Raw genomic sequence first — 18,924 nt, 5'->3', positions numbered from 1 at the left:
CTCAGAGGATGGGAGCTCATGTGCTGCTTCTCCACACAGCCTCCTGCTGCTGCCAGGGCTGGATCTCCTCATGGATACACCTGCCCACTCCTTCTGCAGCAGTTTGAATGAGGATCTCACAGCCCAGCCCTCAGCTGAGCACCTGTGGCCACAGTGGCCATGAGCAGGGGAAGGTGGCCCAGGGTTTTGTGCTGACAAGGGCAACGTGAAGAAATCCCAGCACAAACCTCTGCACCAGTGTGGCTGTGAGAGGACAAACTCATGGGGATGGAAGCACCCAACACAAGAAGCTCTCACTCCATCTTCAGTGTCAGTCCACACCATGCAAATACAAACCCTAAGGGGATCAAACTCAGTTTGCACTGCATGTAAGAAACACAGATGTGCTCTTTTTCCTTGAAACATAATTTTAATTGAGATGAGGTAGGGTTTTTTTTTTCTAATTGAATGAAATACCTGTTGCATGGCCCAGAGCAGGTTAAAATTTCTCCCCACTGTGGCCAGCAGAGTTTGTTTCCCATATGGTGACAGCTGAAAATGGAAATCCTATGCAAGGTAACAAAAGGCAGAACATGAAATGGCCTCTGCTCAAGTAATGTGGGGTCTAACACTGACCAGGCAAAGCCAGGTAGCTGGAGGGGGGGGGGTTGAGATAAAGGAGTGGGAGGACAGGTCAGAGCTATTCAATAAAAAGGCAGAAATAGATCTTGCTGCTTGTCCCTCCTCCAGCCTGCACTGTTTTAGGGCTCAGACCAAGACAGGCACATAAGGCACACACTTGAATGCCTTTGGGGGCCTGCAGGGATCTAAGTGACTTACACCTAGGTCAATTAAGTGTAACTTAACAGTCAAGCTTTAGAAAAGTAGCATGGGGGCCTCTCCAGAATCTCAGTATTTTGCAGTATTTTTCCTGGTCTGTTAAGCTTATAGGGATAGAAAGGCATCTGCATCAGTAGCTGCAAAGCCCATTTGCAAAGTGACTCTGACTGCCCTAATTCTTAGCACAACCTTATCTTTCACTTGTGCACACATGCTTTATCTGGTGGGGAGGGAGAAGCCATCCTGCCACGCCAGTGGCCAGTCCCAAAACGCTCTGCAAACACAGCTCAGCTGCCTGGGAGGGTTCTCACCTTGGCCAGGGTTTGTTTCTCCAGTGCAGGGGAGTCCTTGCCGTGCCTACCCCACTTCCTTGGAGGGATTACACCCAGCCCAGACACACCAGTGCACAGAAGGGCCCAGCAGATGCCCAGATTTTTCCAGTGCTGTGTTTCAATCCCATTTTAAGGGAACATATCAAAACCAGGAGTGAGAATATTATTTTTTCCCCAAAGCATAAGAATAGTCTGCAAACCAAGCCCTCTGTAACAAGGTCGGTGCTTCACCTAAACAGCAGAGGGCATGTTTACTCCAAGACAAGCAGCTGAGCTTTTTGTAAACCATTTCATGGCACCTCTTGGTAACTGAGTTAGAACACAATACTGACACCTTTGCTCATACTGGTAGCAGAGTCACAGCATGTTCCTCGCTACCTCACTCAGAAAAAAATGAAATTAATTAGAGAGAAGCTAGCTGAACTCTAATTTTTAGGAAAATATCTACCACCCATGGCTAGGTCAACTTTACTTTGAGACCTTCAGGGTGACAGGCTCACAGTGTCACCAGCCTCCCCTCCACCAAAAATAAACAAATTAAGTAGAGAATTTCTTGATAAAATGAGCAGATTCCACCACAGATGGACAGAGGCTACCAAAGGGAAAATTTAAAATGGCATCTGATGAAGCATCCCATGCCATCAGCCTTTTGTCAGGGATAGGGGATGCCCTCTGACACCAGTGTGGATGGGCTTAGCTGCCTTTGGGACTGATGGGGAAGGCACAAGGGATGCTGTACTGCATCTGTGCAGAGCAGAAGCCCTCTTGCCTCATGTTCTTGCTGCCTGGCCCTAATGGCTGGTGGCTTCCATGGCTGAACCTGTGGGATGTCCCTGGCCCTGTGTTGTAGCACCCTATACCTTCCTGCAGATGAAGTAGGTCACTTCTTGCTTTTCCAAAAGCTAATCCCCCATGTCTGTGCTGCTGGCTCAGGCTATGGCACACCTGATGAGCCACCTTCCTGCTCTGTCTCAGCAAGCCCTGGCTACTCAGGGCAGCAGGACAGTGGTGTTGCCCAGGGAGGCTACTCCAGGGAAACCCAGGGAAATTCCCAGGATTGTAGTCATTCACACTGTGGCAACAGGCCAGGAAAGGCTTTCTTACAGTATTGTAAGAAGATTTTGCCAAGAGAGTGTTAGATCTACTCTGGAGGTGGACAACCTCAGGCAGGGGGTGAAGGCATAAAGCACTTGGGAATTCTTGGCCTGAGCTGAGTGGTGACTTGGAGAGAGTGCTGTATCCACCAAAACATTACTTACTCAACCACGTGGAGTGTGGGGTTGCTAACACAATATTTCTTCCACAGTGCCTGTTTCCTAGTGCTTATCTTTGTCTAGGTGTCTCTGAGTAGTTCTTGACATGCTAAGATGTCACAGCTGAAAAAAAACAGATTAAGAAGCCCAACATACGTACCTTGGCAACAGCTCAGCTCACTAATCTAAGGATGGCACTTGCAGTGACTTGGCCTGGGCTTCATCTCTGCTCTGCACAGCAGAGACACTGGAACAGACACCAGAGCTCAGTGACAGACGTGTGTCACCAAGAGCACTTGTAACTCTGCAGCTGGAGTTGTGCAAAATGCCTGAAGCCATCTCAGAACCCTGCACCTGAGGGTCCACCCCAAAGCTGGGAGGAGCTGCTGCTGGATTTAGTGAGGTTTAGCTCAGTCAGATCTTCTGACTGCTCCAGGAGCATTCCCTTAGACAAGAGAGGTATCCTGATGGCATCTGCACAGCTGCCTTGTGACCCCTTCAGCAATACTGCAACCCCATGAGATGTTACAACACAGAACTGTAGGACAATTAGTTGTGTCATTGTCCAGGACCCCAGCCTTGGGTGTGGATACTGATTCACAAGGGCATACACCTTCCCAGAAGTGGAGTTGCCTGTCCCTGTGCAGTTACTACAAACATGTGGAAAGAGTCCCTGATGATCTTTAAGTGCAGGTTACTCCTGCCACTCATGTGGCCCTTAAGTGCCTGCTCCTACACTCACACACTTAATGGGCGAGTTTGTGCCTTCTGTTTTATGAAACTATAGCACAAAGCAGAAAACCAGGGGGGAAAAAAATCAAACTTCATTTCCATCTTTATGCACTTTCATTACATATTAATAAAGAAAGAGGGGAAAAAAACCAGTCCCCAAGAGATGCTATTTCTAGTCAAAGCTACAATGAATAGGAAATTCTCCAAGGCCTGTGTGAACAAAAACCCACTAGTGGGATTTTAGCTCTTTTAAACAGTCACCCAGAATTTGTTTCCTGCTCTGACAATATATGTTTTCCACACTTCTTTCTTTGTGCTCCCTTGAAACAAAGGCAAAGTGCTTCCAGAAACCTGGAATCTACTGAATGGACTCCACTGTGGTAAGCAGCAAACAAAGCCAGATCTGAAAGTCCCACAGTAGCTGTGGGACTTCATGGATACTGTGACCAGCTTACTGATCTCTTGTGCAGGAAGTAGGGTGGAGATAAACTGCACCCACATTTCCAGGTAATTAATATGTTAATATGCTGCTTTGCATGCAGAGACTGCTCTCTCTGTCCTAGCACTGGGTGCACGTTCTCACGCACAAGGGGAAGAGCAGGGATGTTGGGGTGACAGTGCCACACGAGAAGCCAGGTCACTGGCCCTGTCATTACTGTGCCTGTAGTGATGACTCCACCTTAATGACACAGGAAAGGCACCTCTGGGTGTTGCTGGCCAGGACACAGCTCTGCTGTCACCACTCCCAGCATCTGTGAAACCCCTCACGAGCCTGGCCAGCTGTGAAGACAAGGGGTTCCCTCTTCTTGGGCTGTCACGTTGTCCCCAGCTGCCCTGGGCACTCATCAGTGGACATTCCACACTGAGAGCAGGGAAAGCAAAACCAGGAGAGATGCAGATGTTCACTGCACACACAGTTGGGCTGGAGGGGTAGCACAGCTGTCTAAGTTATCTAAGCCCAGCACACAAGCCTAGAAGGTCAATGAAGCCCTGAATGAGGCTCTGGTGTTGGAATTAGCTTGTTTTGCCTCTGATTTAATGAGAAAAGGCTTTGGCCTCCTGGGCTCTAATGCAGCCCATTTATTATAACACGTTTGGAAAGGAGAATCAAAACACTCATAATGAAAGAAAAGGGAGAGCAGTTGTGGTTTCCAGTGGGTGAATACCTCAGACCTTTACAGACCAGGCTTCCCCATGGCCTCTTCTAGGATTTCACCAGCATTTTATGAGGCTGCCCTTGCTCTGCTCCCTCCAGGTGACTTTATTTAGTTTATACTGGGTTCCAGAGATCCCTTCCCCCAGTATTTCTTAGCCAGACCAACAAGATGACCACACTCAGTCCTGGCTGCAGATGTACTAAAACCAGCACAAAGCAAGGGCTGTGCTGTTCCTTGCAGGGCAGTGTGACCTTACTAAGTCACCCCACAATTGTTCTCTTATTTTCTCTTTCTCTGCTGTTTTAAATATTTGCTCAGCCCCAGAGTTTTGCCAGAAGCAAACTTGAGCTTTCCAAGCCATGAGGAATACTGTGGCTGCTGGGGACTGCAGTGCAGTGGCACTGTCACCTCCAGTAAGTGACCTGGGAGATGCAGGACGGGGCTTTCTGAGTGTAAAAAGTCACACAGAAGGCACAGTTACTCCCCCAAGAGCAGACTGATACCAGAGCTGAGACTTCACATTGGTGTCTTCTGGTTTAAATAGAAAGGCTTTTTTTTCTCCTGAACTTCAGAACAGTAGACTATACCATGGTAAAAACCCAAATCAAACCATCAGAAAGACTAGAAATGCTGACAAGGCAAGGATTCAGACACCTCCCACTGGAAATTCTAAACCATCTGGTTTTCCTCCTGTTGAACAAAGTCAAAACACAGAAATCCTCTGCAAAAGAACAGTGATTTTCACCCAGCTCTGCACTATCACCCTTGTTTCAGCCACCTGTTGGTCCACAGGACAATTTTCAGTGAATGAAAATTACACAGACTTCTGTGTAATAATGGGCACTGCCTTATAACAAATACACACACTCTTTGAAAATGTAAACACTCCTGAGAATAATGCACCTTTAGAGGTGAGGACCATTCAGTCTCCAGGATGTCAGCTGGGTCAAAAGCTTTCCTTTTGTACACAATTAATCCCAACACAATTAAAATAAAAGCAAGCTTTCTTAAATAAAGGCAGGTTAACTGCCTAGGTGGTGCACCTCGATACACTTCTCTTATTTTCCCTTCAGGAGGAAGATCAGCTTTCTTTTGCAGGATGTTTATAGTGCAGCCTGGCTGACAGCATCCGGGAGATCTGCTAGGACACAGATATCTCTGTTCTCCAGGGACCTGTCCTGTCATCACCACAAAATCACCATCTCTCTGCACCATGTCCCTGCCTTTTCAGCAGGAACCTCTTTCAGCCTTGGAAAAATGTATAGAAATGCTTTGTGTGGTCACTATAAACAGGATAAAAAAAAACCCCAAGGATTCTGCTCGATCTTAACTGAGGAGAATCAGACACATAGCTCTTCATGATTTTAGGCTCTCTCAGGCTCTCTCAACAAGGCACTCCACTAGAACTGGTGGTTTCACAATGGAAAAACAGTGGCATAACGTAGCATAATTTGGGCCCACCGATCTGCATCAGCCTTCCTGAGACACAGGTACATTCACACAACTGGTTTTACCACTCTCCTTCAGTACACCTTGACAGAAATGCAATTCCCACTCTGCTAAGAGAAAAGGGAAATGTTGTCTTTTCTGATTTTCTAGACAAAATGCTGGTTGTGGTACATCAACATTTGGCCTGACTGGCAGCTCAAGTGTATATTGCCAGGGCAAAGGGTGTTTTTAATATAGAAAGATGCTACATTTATCAGCAGCTGACACACTTGCAATACTGTTGGAATGAGGTCTCAGGGGAAGCAGAGACTGAGGGTGGCTGCGTGAGCCTCCAGCTCAGTAGGAGCTTGTTACTGAGCTCCCTCCACTGCTCCCACTACAAAGGAAGGCCAAACTCCAGTTCAAGGCTTGGCAAAACCAGAATTGACACTTTTTGTGACTCACACTAAATTGACACACATGTCTGCAAGCAATACAGACCCATCAACTCCCCGTGCAGCAAAGGCATTTCAAAACAGACACATGTTTTTGGGAAAAAATAATCACAAGGATGATTGTCTCTACCTCCATACTAGTATTGGGGTCAAGGTCATCACACTCTGATTCCTCTGAGCTGTTTGTCTCCTTGTTTGGCAGCATGAAGAGGAAGAAAGAGAACAAGAGATATTAGAAAAGAGATTGGTTAGTCAGGGCAGAGCAGCACATTTGTGAGCAGCATGGAAATGGGTAACGGTAGGGAAAATGCTCCTGAAACACAAACAAAAAACAAACTGACAACAAAACAAGGGAAGCAAAGGCAAAGACATGCTTTTGCCAGAGAAGCAGCAGTGATTCTGCAATTCATTCAGGTAGTGAAAACAAGGAGGAAGCAAGAGGAGGAAGAACTGTGCCACCATGCTGGAGCAGCGCTTCCCTTGGACCCAGTGCTTCCTCATCCGGAGGGATGCAGTGCCAGGGCTCCTCCCTTTGCACATGCCAGGGCTATTGCACCAGGCTTGTAAGGCAGAAAGCCTCTGCAAAGGAAAACACTTCATCATGGACTCTCCTGGAAAGGGGTGGATCCAAAGGACATGCTCAAGTGCTTTCCTGCATCAAGGCTGGGCTTTGGTTGTGTCAAAATCACAACAAGTGTTTGCTTGCCTCTGTTGGGAGGGAAAGCCCCAGATTAGTCCTGAGCAGGCCTCATGGTCGGTTTATAGGGGTGGATCCTCTGAGTTGGAGCACAGTAGTCAGGCACCCAGAGCAGAAGATGGAGCTTAACCCCACAGTTCTCAAACTTTTCCATACTGGGAGATCTCAGAGAAAGAGAGAGAGACGCAGACACACAGACACACACAGACGCACACACACACACACACGAGACCTTCTCCTGGCAAGACAGAGTCAGCATCTCTGCCCTGTCTGATAACATGGAAAGAAAAAGGTCATTGAGACCATCTCCCTAGACCAGAAACCTTAAGAATCCCCAGGCTGGGAACCCCTTATCTTAACATCTGGTGAAATATTGACCTAAAGAAAACTCATCAGCAAGGCCGCTGGTTCACCCAGTGGCTTTCTCACTGCTGCAGCTGCTCTGATGAAGCAGATCAGAGGTCAGTAAATCACTAGTGTCCCAATTTTAAGTTATTTAACTCTGTATATAGTTAGGTTTCTTAATGAGGATTACTTACTTGCATGTGGGATGCCAGGAAAAAGAAAACAAAAAACAAAGACTGCATTTTATCTTGCATGCAAAAATCCTGCTAAAATGGATACTACAAAAAAGAATAAAAAAAAAAACTCAAGTTGAAAAAAAAAATCAAAACTAAACAACAAAAAACCAAAACCCAAACTCAAAGTTACTGCCCCCTCCCTCTCTCAGGAGAGGATGCTACAGGGGGTGGAAAGGATGGGAAGCAGGAGAGCAGCACAGAGCTTTCAGATGGCCTTACTCACTTTAACAGAGACTTTGTTCCCCAGAATATCCTTGGATTTACGAGGCCCATTGGCTTCATTTTTGCCACTGCTCTCCTTTTCCGCCCGCTTTCTCATGCGCAGGGTATGCCATGAACATGACTTCCTGTTGTACCAAAAAACGCAGCAATCAAACGGCAAATCATAGCAGGAAGAAAGGTTTTGGAAAGGGGAACCAGCATCCACATTTGCAACTACTGCAATTCCCTAGAAGGTGAAAGCCACTGGCAGGCAATATGCCTGTCTCAATCTCAGCAATGAGAGCTGAAGTTAAAAACCAAATCAAAGAGTTCTGCAAAGCAGATGTTGTGCCACACTTGCTGTTTAAATGCATGGAGCAGGAAAAAAATGTCCGTGATGGAAGCACAGGCAACTCAAATTTGGTCATCTGGTTTCAGGGACTTTGTCTTGCATTGCCACAAACAGAAATTTATTTTAATTTTGCTACATTTAGAAGACCAACCTAGTCCTTAGTCTTGTTGGTTGAAAGTAGTGTAACAAATATAAATATGTAGGGATGGTTTTAATAGATTAGTCAGTGTAATAAACTTTAAAAAATTAAGAAATTCGACTTGTTGCTAACTACATGTTGCTCAGAACACAAACAACTCAATAAATAGGAACTGTGTTATTAATTTTCCAAGAGATAAGTAATTTCCTAGAATGACAAGCTCTGCTGTGTCTCTCAAGACCAAGAATTTCCATTTGACTTTGCCAATCAAGTTAAAGAGGACATCAGTCAGCCATGGGTTTTGGCTAGCATTACAGCAATTACAGCAGGCACCATTTCCAGTAAATTTTTCACCCTTTATTACTGCTCCTATGACCTTATTCTTGGAAAAAAATTAAAAAAGAACAATATCAACCATTGTAAGAGCAATGCTGTGTTGACAAGAGAATTGCATATCAAAGCAGACATAAGAAAAAAATCAAACCAGTTCTTGATATGGGTTTCATTTGGTTAAAATAGTGGACAGGTTGGGGGGGAATTTGGGGAGGGGTATGTTGTCCAAAGCATAAAGCTCCCAAAACAGCAGTGTGATGAGCTGGGATCCAGGTTCAAAGCATCTGCCCACCTTTAAGTCATGCAAATTTGATTTGCATGTTTAAGCCCAATGTTTGGCACATGTCACGTCTACAGTACCTTGACACATTTTACAAAGGAAGTTGTATGAAATCCAGGGATCACCTGTGATGCCAATAAAACGCAGTATGTTAGCAAGGTAGGACCCAAAGGATGCCCCACACAGCCGATGCTCCCCCATGAACACTGCGGCTGCCTCCTACACGCTTCCTGCTCTTCCCTCAGCACCTGATGGGAGCTGTACAATAGCTCAGGTAAAGAACAAGCAAACCCTGCCACAGCCACAAGACTGAACTGGGTCATGACAACTGTTTTTGCAACCAGGATAAGAGTCTGCACTAACTCAGCCTGTACAGGCAGTCGTGTCTGAGCACAGAGAGCACCAGAGCACCCTGCACAGCTCAGACAGGCACTGAGTGCTGACTGGTGTTTGGGTGTTTCTGGATAAGGTCCAAATGTGAACTGCACAGCAGGGGAAGTTATCCAACACTTCAGGACTGGTATGTTTTCCTTTAGGATATATAAGAAGCAAGAATGTGGCAGATGGGGCTCCCTGATCTATATAATGAATATAGGTGAATAATTCATGGTGCCAACACTGCTGGATCGACCGTATATTTTGTGTACAGTATTTGTCACAGAAGAAACAGCATTACTTAATCAAAGTAGTCACTGTGATCTGGCAGACCAGATAGGGTTGAAGATAGCACAGCTCCACGTTGTTTTTTACTCATAGGACTCCTATTATTCAAGCATCTTTTTGTTTTCAGGGTTGTTTTAGCTGTTTGATTCTCAAAAACATCATTTAGGACTTTAAATCTCACTGCAGTGAGAAAGAAGTGCAATTCATGTGTCTTTCAATTTTGTTACACCTTCCTGGCCACAATTCATCTGCCCACAGAATTTGATGCGGAATTTTACTGTACAGCTGCCATGAAATCAGTCTTCACCAGGAGTCTGGTACCGTGGATGATTCTAAGGGCACGTGGTTGCAAATTGTGGCTAGAGAGGAACCCGGGAATGGCCGTGGCAGATGTGCAAGAGATGTGCCAAGCAATTCCTTTGGCTTAACATGCAATTCCAGGTAGCATTCATTACTGACTGACAGGTAAAGTCATCATTTCTCTTAACTGAAACGGCAGCAGAGATCAAGTTATTATTTTTAGTGAATCTGTCACAAAGTCTTTCCTCGTGTTCAATTCTGCGCCTCGAGATATTTGTGTAAGGTAACACAATTTGTAGCATACATCATGCATTACCATCTAGTCATTTTAGATGTTAAAAGAAATCAACAGGTATTACTGAAAAGAGGGTTGTACCTTCTGTATTTAATACCAAAAAACCACTTCCTTGCATTAGTCATTTCAGACTGACAAATTTCTAAAAATCAGAAAAGAAAAATATATATCCACACATTTGTTAAATAAGCAACAAAATATTATAAACAAAATTAAAATCAAAACAAAACAAAATCAAACAAAAAAAAGGGTCAAACTAATTCTTTTACCTCATTAAAACATGCTCATAGTGAAAATTTATTTTACATATTTAAAATAGTACATTTAAAATTAGTTACATTACAGGTACAATGATGAACATTGCGACTATTCATTATATTGCACAACCTGACTTCATCAATGTGAGTTTGTTTCTTTTTTTTTTTTAAATAGTGCAAAATACTTTTTACAGGAATGTACTTGGATGGGGGTCTTGCAAACCAAAAAATATATTACAAAAGTTACTGCAAACAGAAAAAAACCCAAAACAAATGAAAAAAAAAAAAAAAAGAAGATACAAGCTGTACAAGGAAATTGCCATAGACAACAAAATCTCTCCTCCTTGAGAAGCAAACCTCAGTCCAACACAGAGCCTGGATTTTTGTGTTTGTTGTTTTTTTTAAATCTAGATGCTGTTATAACCAATATATAGATTAGTAACTTACTACAACATAAATATAAGTCCAGTCCAAGCAGGTCCATGTTGGTGTAAAATGGTGTCACGTAAAGCATATCTTTAACCGTCTATGGTTTTATTTCTCTCCAAAGTATAAACAAAATCCCACAAAATGAAAATAAGCAAAACCCGAGCTATCCACCATGGCTGCCCGACGCTGCGGATTGACCACTCAGCTTGTTCCAATGGCACTGTAGACAAAAATCAGCAGGATTTCCCTACCATTTGGGTTTGTTTATTTTTATTCATTTATTTCATTTTCCTCAAAAAATCCACATAGTGCTCCCAGTGAAGCCAATAGGGCACTTACTTGATGCTTCCATCGCTATTATCTGTAGTAGATTTAGGGAGGGGAGCCAAGATACTGCCAGGGATCCATCCTTCAGCAGCTGGAGAGTGGTCGTTTGCAGGCTGGTACACCAGGAACATGTTCTGCTGGTTGATAGCAAGGATCTGAACCACCTCTCCTTGATTCACACAGATCTCATCCTCCTTCAGTGCATAGTAATCTTTAATCACCACCATGGAAGAGGTCCCATTGCACCCTCCCAAATCAGTCTGCAAACGGACACAACACAAACCCGTGAGCGGCCAGCGTGGAGGAACCTGCCCTTTCTGGCAGCAGTCCCACTACTTCATGTCCAGCCTAACCAGACCAGGGAAAAGGACACAAAACACTTGGAAGTTCACATTGGCAGAAAAAGATTTTAAAGATCTGAAAGGTGGCAGTAACCTAATACAAACCAGTCTCCTATTTCACATCAGACTTCAAAGCTGCTAACGACTGTGTCCCTGGGTGTTCTCATCTGCGGGGTTGTCACAGATGAATGGTCTGTGCTGAGCCAAATGGGGAGAAAGACAAATGAAGTTGAGTGAATACTCACAGTTAAATATAGGTCAGATGGAAAGTGGCTTTGGTCAACCTCAGACAGCAGCAGGATCCAAACACGGTTGGTGGCCACTGACTCTTTGGTGGTTTGTGTGCAGTGCACAGGTACCCCAATTATACCTTTAGCTGGCACCCTGCGAGCTGTTATGTGGGAAAAGGTCTAAGCTCTTCCCTACCACAGACTTTTTCAGGAATAGGTGGTTAATGGTTATCAGAGAAGCCTGAATATTACTTCTGCCAGTACTGGAAATGGATATCTAGTTCACCAGATCTGCAAGCACAGTGCCCTGAAAAACATCGAGATCAGTGCTTAAGGGTCAGGCTCTGTCTCTGTTTCCCAGATGAAGTGTCATCCATGTGGATGCCAGGGCTTTTGCTGTTTAATCCCAAATCACATGTTACCCCATTGCTTCAGTACGTCGATTCCTGCTGACCTGATTAGCTGCTAATTAAAGATAACATCATGGATCACCTGTGGCACAAGAAATGGGCTGTGAGATCATGTTTTATTAGATGAGCTCAGTACCTTGCTTTGTTCATACTTGTCTCCGGGCTGTGAGTGCTCATACCCTGTGCTGCCATTGGAGGTAGATATCTTCAGGGGTGGGAGAGATGGGTTACGGCTCGTAGCCTTCAAAGGCTTCTCAGACCCTACTGGAATAGAGGAATGGGGCCTGGCGTTGGGCTGGGGGACCCTGCCGGCCTGGGGCCGCAGCACTGCCGAGCTGTTCTCCTTGCGCTGGTACTCGATGGGCGACTGCAGCGCTGCAAGAGAGGACAGGAGTCAGCCACCTGCTCCCAGCAGCACTGCCAGGGGCTGCAGAGGAGTTCCAGCAGCTGGCATGGTTCAAACACAACAGACTCATACGCTGCAAACCAAAGAGGAACAGGAGATGCTGCCCATGGAAGCACATGGCGCGTTCATGGCCAGAGAGGACACAAGCACTTCACACTGTGCTGTGCATGGACTGAACACAGCACTCCATGCTGATGTGAAGAACAGCTTCTCTGACCTACACAGGAAGGAGGCTAAAATGTTTGCCATTTATAGTACACATAATTGCATTCATTTTCTTTGAAATCGCACAAATTCATCACATCCTGTAGTCAAAATAAATGAAAGCCTGACTAAGAGGTGCACAGCACATTTTCAGTGAATTTTGCTAACATCAGAAAACACAGGTCAAGACCTCTAAGTCTCATTTGCATATTGCCAAGAAAGCGTGACTATTAAATACTCTTTGGACGTGATGCACTGCAACTTGGCTCTCAATGTGCTTTCTACATGAACTGCTTTGGTTCAAGGAAACTGCTGCAACTGGCCAGCAAGTCAGGAAGTATAGATGGCACCAAGACATTCATCCCAGCAGTCCAAACCTCTCCAGAAAACACCCAACAGGCAACACTAAACAGCTTCATAAGCCATAAAAAATAAAGTTTGCTTGTTAGAGTAGATTTTATAGTCATGGAGAGAGCTTGCACTGTGAAATGGTAGGACAAAAATTTCAGACCATAAAGAAATAAATAATCTGTTATGTTTGGAGGAGAAGGGATCAGGGCTGGGACTCACAGTGAGCAGATTTGTTGGGCTCAGGCTACCAGCCCTAGACCTATGGGCTTGGTTTTTTGCATGTCATGTGGCTTTAACAGATGATTTATAGTTGGTTAATACTGTGTACATGCATCAGACTAAACCTACTGGAATGCAGAGAGACTAGTCTAGCAAGGGGCAGACAGAGGACATAATGTCACAGCATCAGCCCCACCAGGGAACCGCAACAGAAGGAATGTCTTTCCCAACAAAATGAAAAGGAAAGAAAAACAGAAAAGCTCAGCACCATACAGCGCACACTCTAGCATTCCCCTTCCAGAGAAAGGCAGGACAACTCAAGAAATCACTAAAGAACAAATGACTGGAAAAAAATCAATCAAGGAGGATGCCAGATCACCATTATCTTCAAAAGGACACAGACACTGATCTGTAGCAATCTGGAAGATTACTTGTCTCTAAAACCTGACCCTTGTCACAAAAGCAGGCTGTATTTATGCCACAGTGACTGCCAGTTTCACTTGCTTACCTCAGCTGCAGCTGAAAATGGTTTGGTCCTGCTGCAGACCAGCCAAAGAGGGCAAGGAAGGCTGGGGAGAACTTTGACAATGATTTTAACAGTGACATTTTTCTCCTGTATACAGTAAATAATGCTGCAAGGTAGTTAGCAGTAAGATCTGAATGGATACTTCTCAATCTCTCTTGAAACAACCTATTGTACTCAGTACTTCTAAAGGGTATTTAGCTGAGGGTCCATTTCTGACTGCTAATTCCACCATGAACTATCACAGTGATGCCTGGCTTCCAGCCTCCTGTTAAACATCTGTCAGTATTCTTAGAAGCCTCTGGCAAAAGTCAGTGTCCATCTACTTGCATGTTCTCTCTTTCTCTTTCAAATTACGCCACAAAACATGATTAAAAGAAGGTACAGATGGATGGAATTTTCCTTATGAAACATGTCCAGCAGTGACAGACTTTCATTACAGCCTGCTTCTTAAAGAACAATCACAACAGCCCATCATTTCATGCACAGCCTGTTTCTCAAATTTAGCAGCTTTTACTTTTCCATTGAAAAAAATGAAAAACTTGAATTTAACATTTTTACATTAATGAAGTTTGGATGCAAATCCTCTGCTTTGTACAGAGCCCCTACTCTTTAGTACTTCCCTGGTGAAGAGAGAAAAATCAGAGACAGCTTGGGCAAGAACTCAAGGGGAATATTTTGTTATTAAGTTTACACAGCATTGGCTCAGTGCAGATTTAATATGATTTTAAGGACAGAAAACATCTGCTTTAATGAAATGCAAAGCTAAAGAACATATTTAAAGATTAGTCAGCCTCAACAAGATTACATTCTAAAAGCCACTTAAAATATTCTGGACTGGGCAGGCTCTACTAGATACAGTATCATTTTCTTGGATCTGATTTATAGTTTTAAGGTAAATCCTTCAGCTTGTGTTTTAATAGAAATCTATTTTTACTTTTGCTTTAGAGATAGTGATGATTATGTTCCTAACTCATCAAATTGCTTGCTGGCCTCATAGAAGATAGGCTGAATAGGGGCTGTGAAAATGTCTCAGTAGAAAGAGAGGCTCACAGGGCAGTTAGTCCTCTGAAAATAAGATGAAATACTTAAAAAATAAAAAGAGCAAGCAAGAAAGATATGGAAGGGACAGAAAAACCCTGCATTAGTGCCTGCAGAGCTCTCACAAGGCTTTAGAAAAAAAAAGTCTGCAGCTAACTGTTAGTGGAACTTATTTTTATTCCAATAATTCCAAAGCAAACTGCACTGTCATAAACCCATCAAGTTTTGATACCAACTGGTCAAAATGAAGCACTTGGACTCTTCATCTCACCAGTGTATTTAAGGAATCATTTTGCCATGGTTGTATGAGGCCATTTTTATTCCAAGTCACAAAAACCCAGTATCAAGTTGTGGCATCATGGGTGAAACACATTTCCCTTCTCAGCTCAGCCATAGATTCTGAACTGTCACAAACAACTTTTGCATGTAACCCCTTCCTAGTTAAGTTCTGAAAAGTAAAATTAAGCTGAATTAAAATTTTTAAAACCTCCACACTGAAGAAAAGGGGACCTTTGATGTGAACTGAAAGAACCTCTTTCTATTTTGTGGCAAAAAAAATCCACAAAACCAAATAACAAACTCGCTCCCCTAAAAAACCCACAAAACCTAACATATTGTGCCAAGCCCAAACATCTTGATTCAAGCAAATATGTTTTATTATTGAACATGTATTAAGCTATTAAATATAGAACTCTAATATAAGTTCTATAAAATAAGCTGTTATGCAATGACTAGTGCAAAGCAATCTTGGAGGCATCCAGAGCTACTTTGCTGCTTCCAAACAAACAAAAGAGATACTATTTTTCGATTCTTTGTCTAGTTCTGTTCCCTTCTCTTACCCTTAACCACTCAGGACCAGGAACAAGCTGAAATTGTTATCTGAATTTGATTCCTCAGTATTTTCAAATGACACACTTTTGTTGGTTGTGCGTCTCATTTTTGAGAGGTTTTTTTTTTTGAAACATAGCTTTAATTTGAAATATTATTTCAGACCACCTCAGATCAATTTTTACAGCAAAGCTGATACCTTGGAAAGGCCCCTTTTCATGCACAGCTCCCATGGTTCCTAGGAGAAACATGCCCTTGCCCTTGTTTCCTTGCTCTTTCCTTTGGTGTTTTTTTTTTTTTATTGAAAGCTGCTGCAGCCCTGCAGAGTGCATGGCGGGGCAGCCTTCATCTCACCTCAAATCCTCAGCTGGTAGCACACAGGGATGTCTAACAGGAGGCTCCTGGAGATAAACCTTGCTCTGAGTAAATGAGACATGCTGTGTAGACACAGTAGTAACCTGGCTTCAGATTTAAAATCTCACTGTACAATGGAAAGCAACAGGTGACAGAGCCCTGCAAACCCCAGTACAAAAGCACCACCCACGGAGGGACCTGAGGAACACGAGCCCAACTGACACATGCAGAAGTGGCTCAATGATTTTCTCACAGAGGAAACAAGGACATGAAGATTCTAAATCCCATTTAGCATTAAAGTTTGGGAAACAGAGCAAAGACCGTGTACATACCGTTTAGGAAATCGCGCTGTGTGTCCAGGACCTGGTTGATGTCCTGTACCCAAGCTTGTTTAATTTCTGGATTAGCTGCCTGCAAAATGACTCTCTCTGATGTTTCCCGGCTCATTAGAGCAAACTTGCAGGGATCATTATCCACATTTTCTTCAATGATAAGGTAGTTCATCTGAAACAAGCCAAGGTAAGCATTTTACAGGGAGCACGAGCTAACATTACACAATAATCAAAACTATTGTGAAATGTTCCTGAAAGTAATTAAGTGCAGTAACAAACTGTTAGATCATAATAAGAAGAATTCGTCTCATCTAGATATACCCAGATAAATCTAAATCTTAAATATGGTGCTTAATAAAGCTCTGACAGATGTACCAGACATCCACCCGCCTTGTCTTGAATTACAACTTCTATTTTAAGTAACACAGAACCTGACTGATGTCCTTTAAATTTACTGAAACCCATAAATAGACAAAAATGTTCCTATTAATATGTTAATAAAGTCTATCATCCCTCCAATTTAAATAAGTGTTTATATTTCTTGTCGTCTGATAAGAAAGTCTCAGTCATTATAGCATTTTAAAAATGGAATGGACTGTGCACAGGGATATAATGAAAAAAAGAGCAATTCTCCCATGATGCTCCAGCAGATCTTGTTTCTAGCAGATTAGAGTCATCTGTGTGTAATCACTTCACTTGACTGTAGTCACAGATACTCTTTCTGGAAATCATATGGATGGGAATTTTGGCTGCTGTCCTGCCCTTGGGAGGCTTCTGTTTTAAGTGTACTCATAACTTTAGCTTTTCCTGAGATACTTAGAGTAGTAAACAAGAATAAGTTGGCATAGCCTCCCAAAAAAAACAAGAGAGGGAGTGTCTTCAAAAGCAGACAGACAAAAGCAGACTAAGGCAGTAATGTCCCCTAGAAGAAATCCATCTCTAATTGCTCTGATTATCTGTCAGGGTATGGAAATCCACTCCACATCAGAATACTGTCCAGCATTCAAGTTGCATGATGGAATTAGCATCTGCCTTTGCTCCTGAGGGTCCCTGTGAAGTTCAGTGACAAGGAGGAACTCCCCTGACATGAGGACATGGAAAGAACAAGGACAAGGACAGACAGATGAACATGGACAGTGCTCTTGCTCCTGATCTGAGCTCATTTTCCTCTGGTTGATAGCCAAACCAATCCTGGTATGACTCCAGATAACAGCTGTGTAGAGTCCCCTAACCCCCTATTTGTGTCTCAGGGAGATGCATTCATCAAGGCTTCCACTTTGGTATTTTGAGAGCCTAGAAGGTGTCGAACTGAGCAGTATCTGAGAAGGGATGTGAAATTTCTCAACACTAAGGACCTGATTGTGTAAAAAAGGGTTCTTCGCTAATGCAGGACAAGATGCTGAAGCTTCTGTCACAGTTTGAGTGTGACAGACCTTGGAGAACAATATCTGGGAGTCCCATCTCTCTGACAGACCAGAACAGCTGCATTTGAAGTCATATGCACTCTTTGCTCTGTGGCTGTGACAGAGGAAAGAAATGGGATCTGTGGTGCTGGCTCAGGTGGAGGCCCCACTGCAAGGTGGGGATGCTCAGGGCCCAGGGAGGCAGGGGAAGGTCGTGCTCCTCTCAGAGCCACAGCTCTTCCCTCTGGGAAACAGAGAAATGCAAAGCACTGAGAAGTTCAAGTGGGGGCTGGGGGGGTGGTGTGAGAGCTGCCAGCACACAAACTCCATGCTGAGGTGGGGGAGACACACATGGAGCCACAGGGGATCCCACACTTGCAGGAGACACTCAACAAGGGAATGAGCTGTTTGCCAAGCAGAAGAAAAGGGGCTGGAAAATTATCATACAAAAATTTTAAACTCAGGCAGTGGGAACAGCATTTCTTTCGTAGGCCGTGTAACTAGAAAAGCAACTCATACCCTTGAGGCAAGCTAATTTTATTGACATTAGCAGAGATTTATTTTTCTCTCTTTATCTACAATATACAACTCAGGAATTGTTTCCTGCAGATAAAAGCCTCATTGTTATATATACAATAAACTGAAGTAAAAATGATTCATACTATTTCCATCTCCAATTTTAATAATGATTTAAATCAGCAAAAAAGATAAAATCAAAGCTGATCATCTAAATGAAGATGATTGTTTATTTGTACACTTTGGGTTTTCCCTTTATGGCCTATTATTTGGTTAGAAACTATAAAATACACTGACTTGCAAATGGATATAGGCTTTTCAGTAAATGCTGCTGTTTCCATCAGCCAAGAAGACAACCTCATTTCAGTAAATATGCTGTTTACCATCAATTTGTTTAGTTATATATGTTAATATGCATTATTTCAGCTGATAGTGTTCTCTTCTATTTCATATTAATGCATCATTTAAGACTTAGAGCAAACACAATGCATTACCCCACGTCTCTTAACCTGTATCTTTGAAATCAATCAGCTTTGAATGACCCAGAAATTCAAATGAATCAGTGATTTTTCTCTTTCTGCAGGCACAGCAAAGGCTGTTCTACCAGGAGATGTGCAGCACTTATTCACTTTCACTGACCATTTCACAGGTTAACTTTGCATTTGTTAAACAAAGAAGTATTTCCACTGGTTACTTCAGCTTTCAGCTTTTTTAGCCCCAGCCCCATAATCTAGAC

At 43.4% G+C, this 18,924-nt stretch overlaps 1 protein-coding gene across 8 annotated transcripts in view; it reads right to left on the bottom strand.

Moving 5' to 3' along the window:
* The window catches only part of KALRN (kalirin RhoGEF kinase), a 465,026-nt gene that overhangs the window by 19,579 nt on the left and 426,523 nt on the right, over positions 1 to 18,924 (bottom strand). For 6 of the 8 annotated variants that reach the window (XM_036386498.2, XM_036386501.2, XM_036386502.2 and 3 more), the window contains 5 exons: positions 16,270 to 16,441; positions 12,148 to 12,386; positions 11,043 to 11,290; positions 7,678 to 7,801; positions 6,307 to 6,366 (listed from right to left, as the gene is read on the bottom strand). In XM_036386498.2, coding sequence (XP_036242391.1) covers positions 6,307 to 6,366; positions 7,678 to 7,801; positions 11,043 to 11,290; positions 12,148 to 12,386; positions 16,270 to 16,441 — 843 coding nt within the window. The other 2 variants (XM_036386504.2, XM_054515398.1) reach the window with 2 other exon arrangements.

The sequence above is a fragment of the Molothrus ater genome, chromosome 7, assembly GCF_012460135.2.
Source record: "Molothrus ater isolate BHLD 08-10-18 breed brown headed cowbird chromosome 7, BPBGC_Mater_1.1, whole genome shotgun sequence".
Classification (NCBI taxonomy): Eukaryota; Metazoa; Chordata; class Aves; order Passeriformes; family Icteridae; genus Molothrus; species Molothrus ater.
The sequence above is the reverse complement of the archived record's forward strand: the minus strand, read 5'-3'. Positions and strand labels throughout refer to the sequence as shown.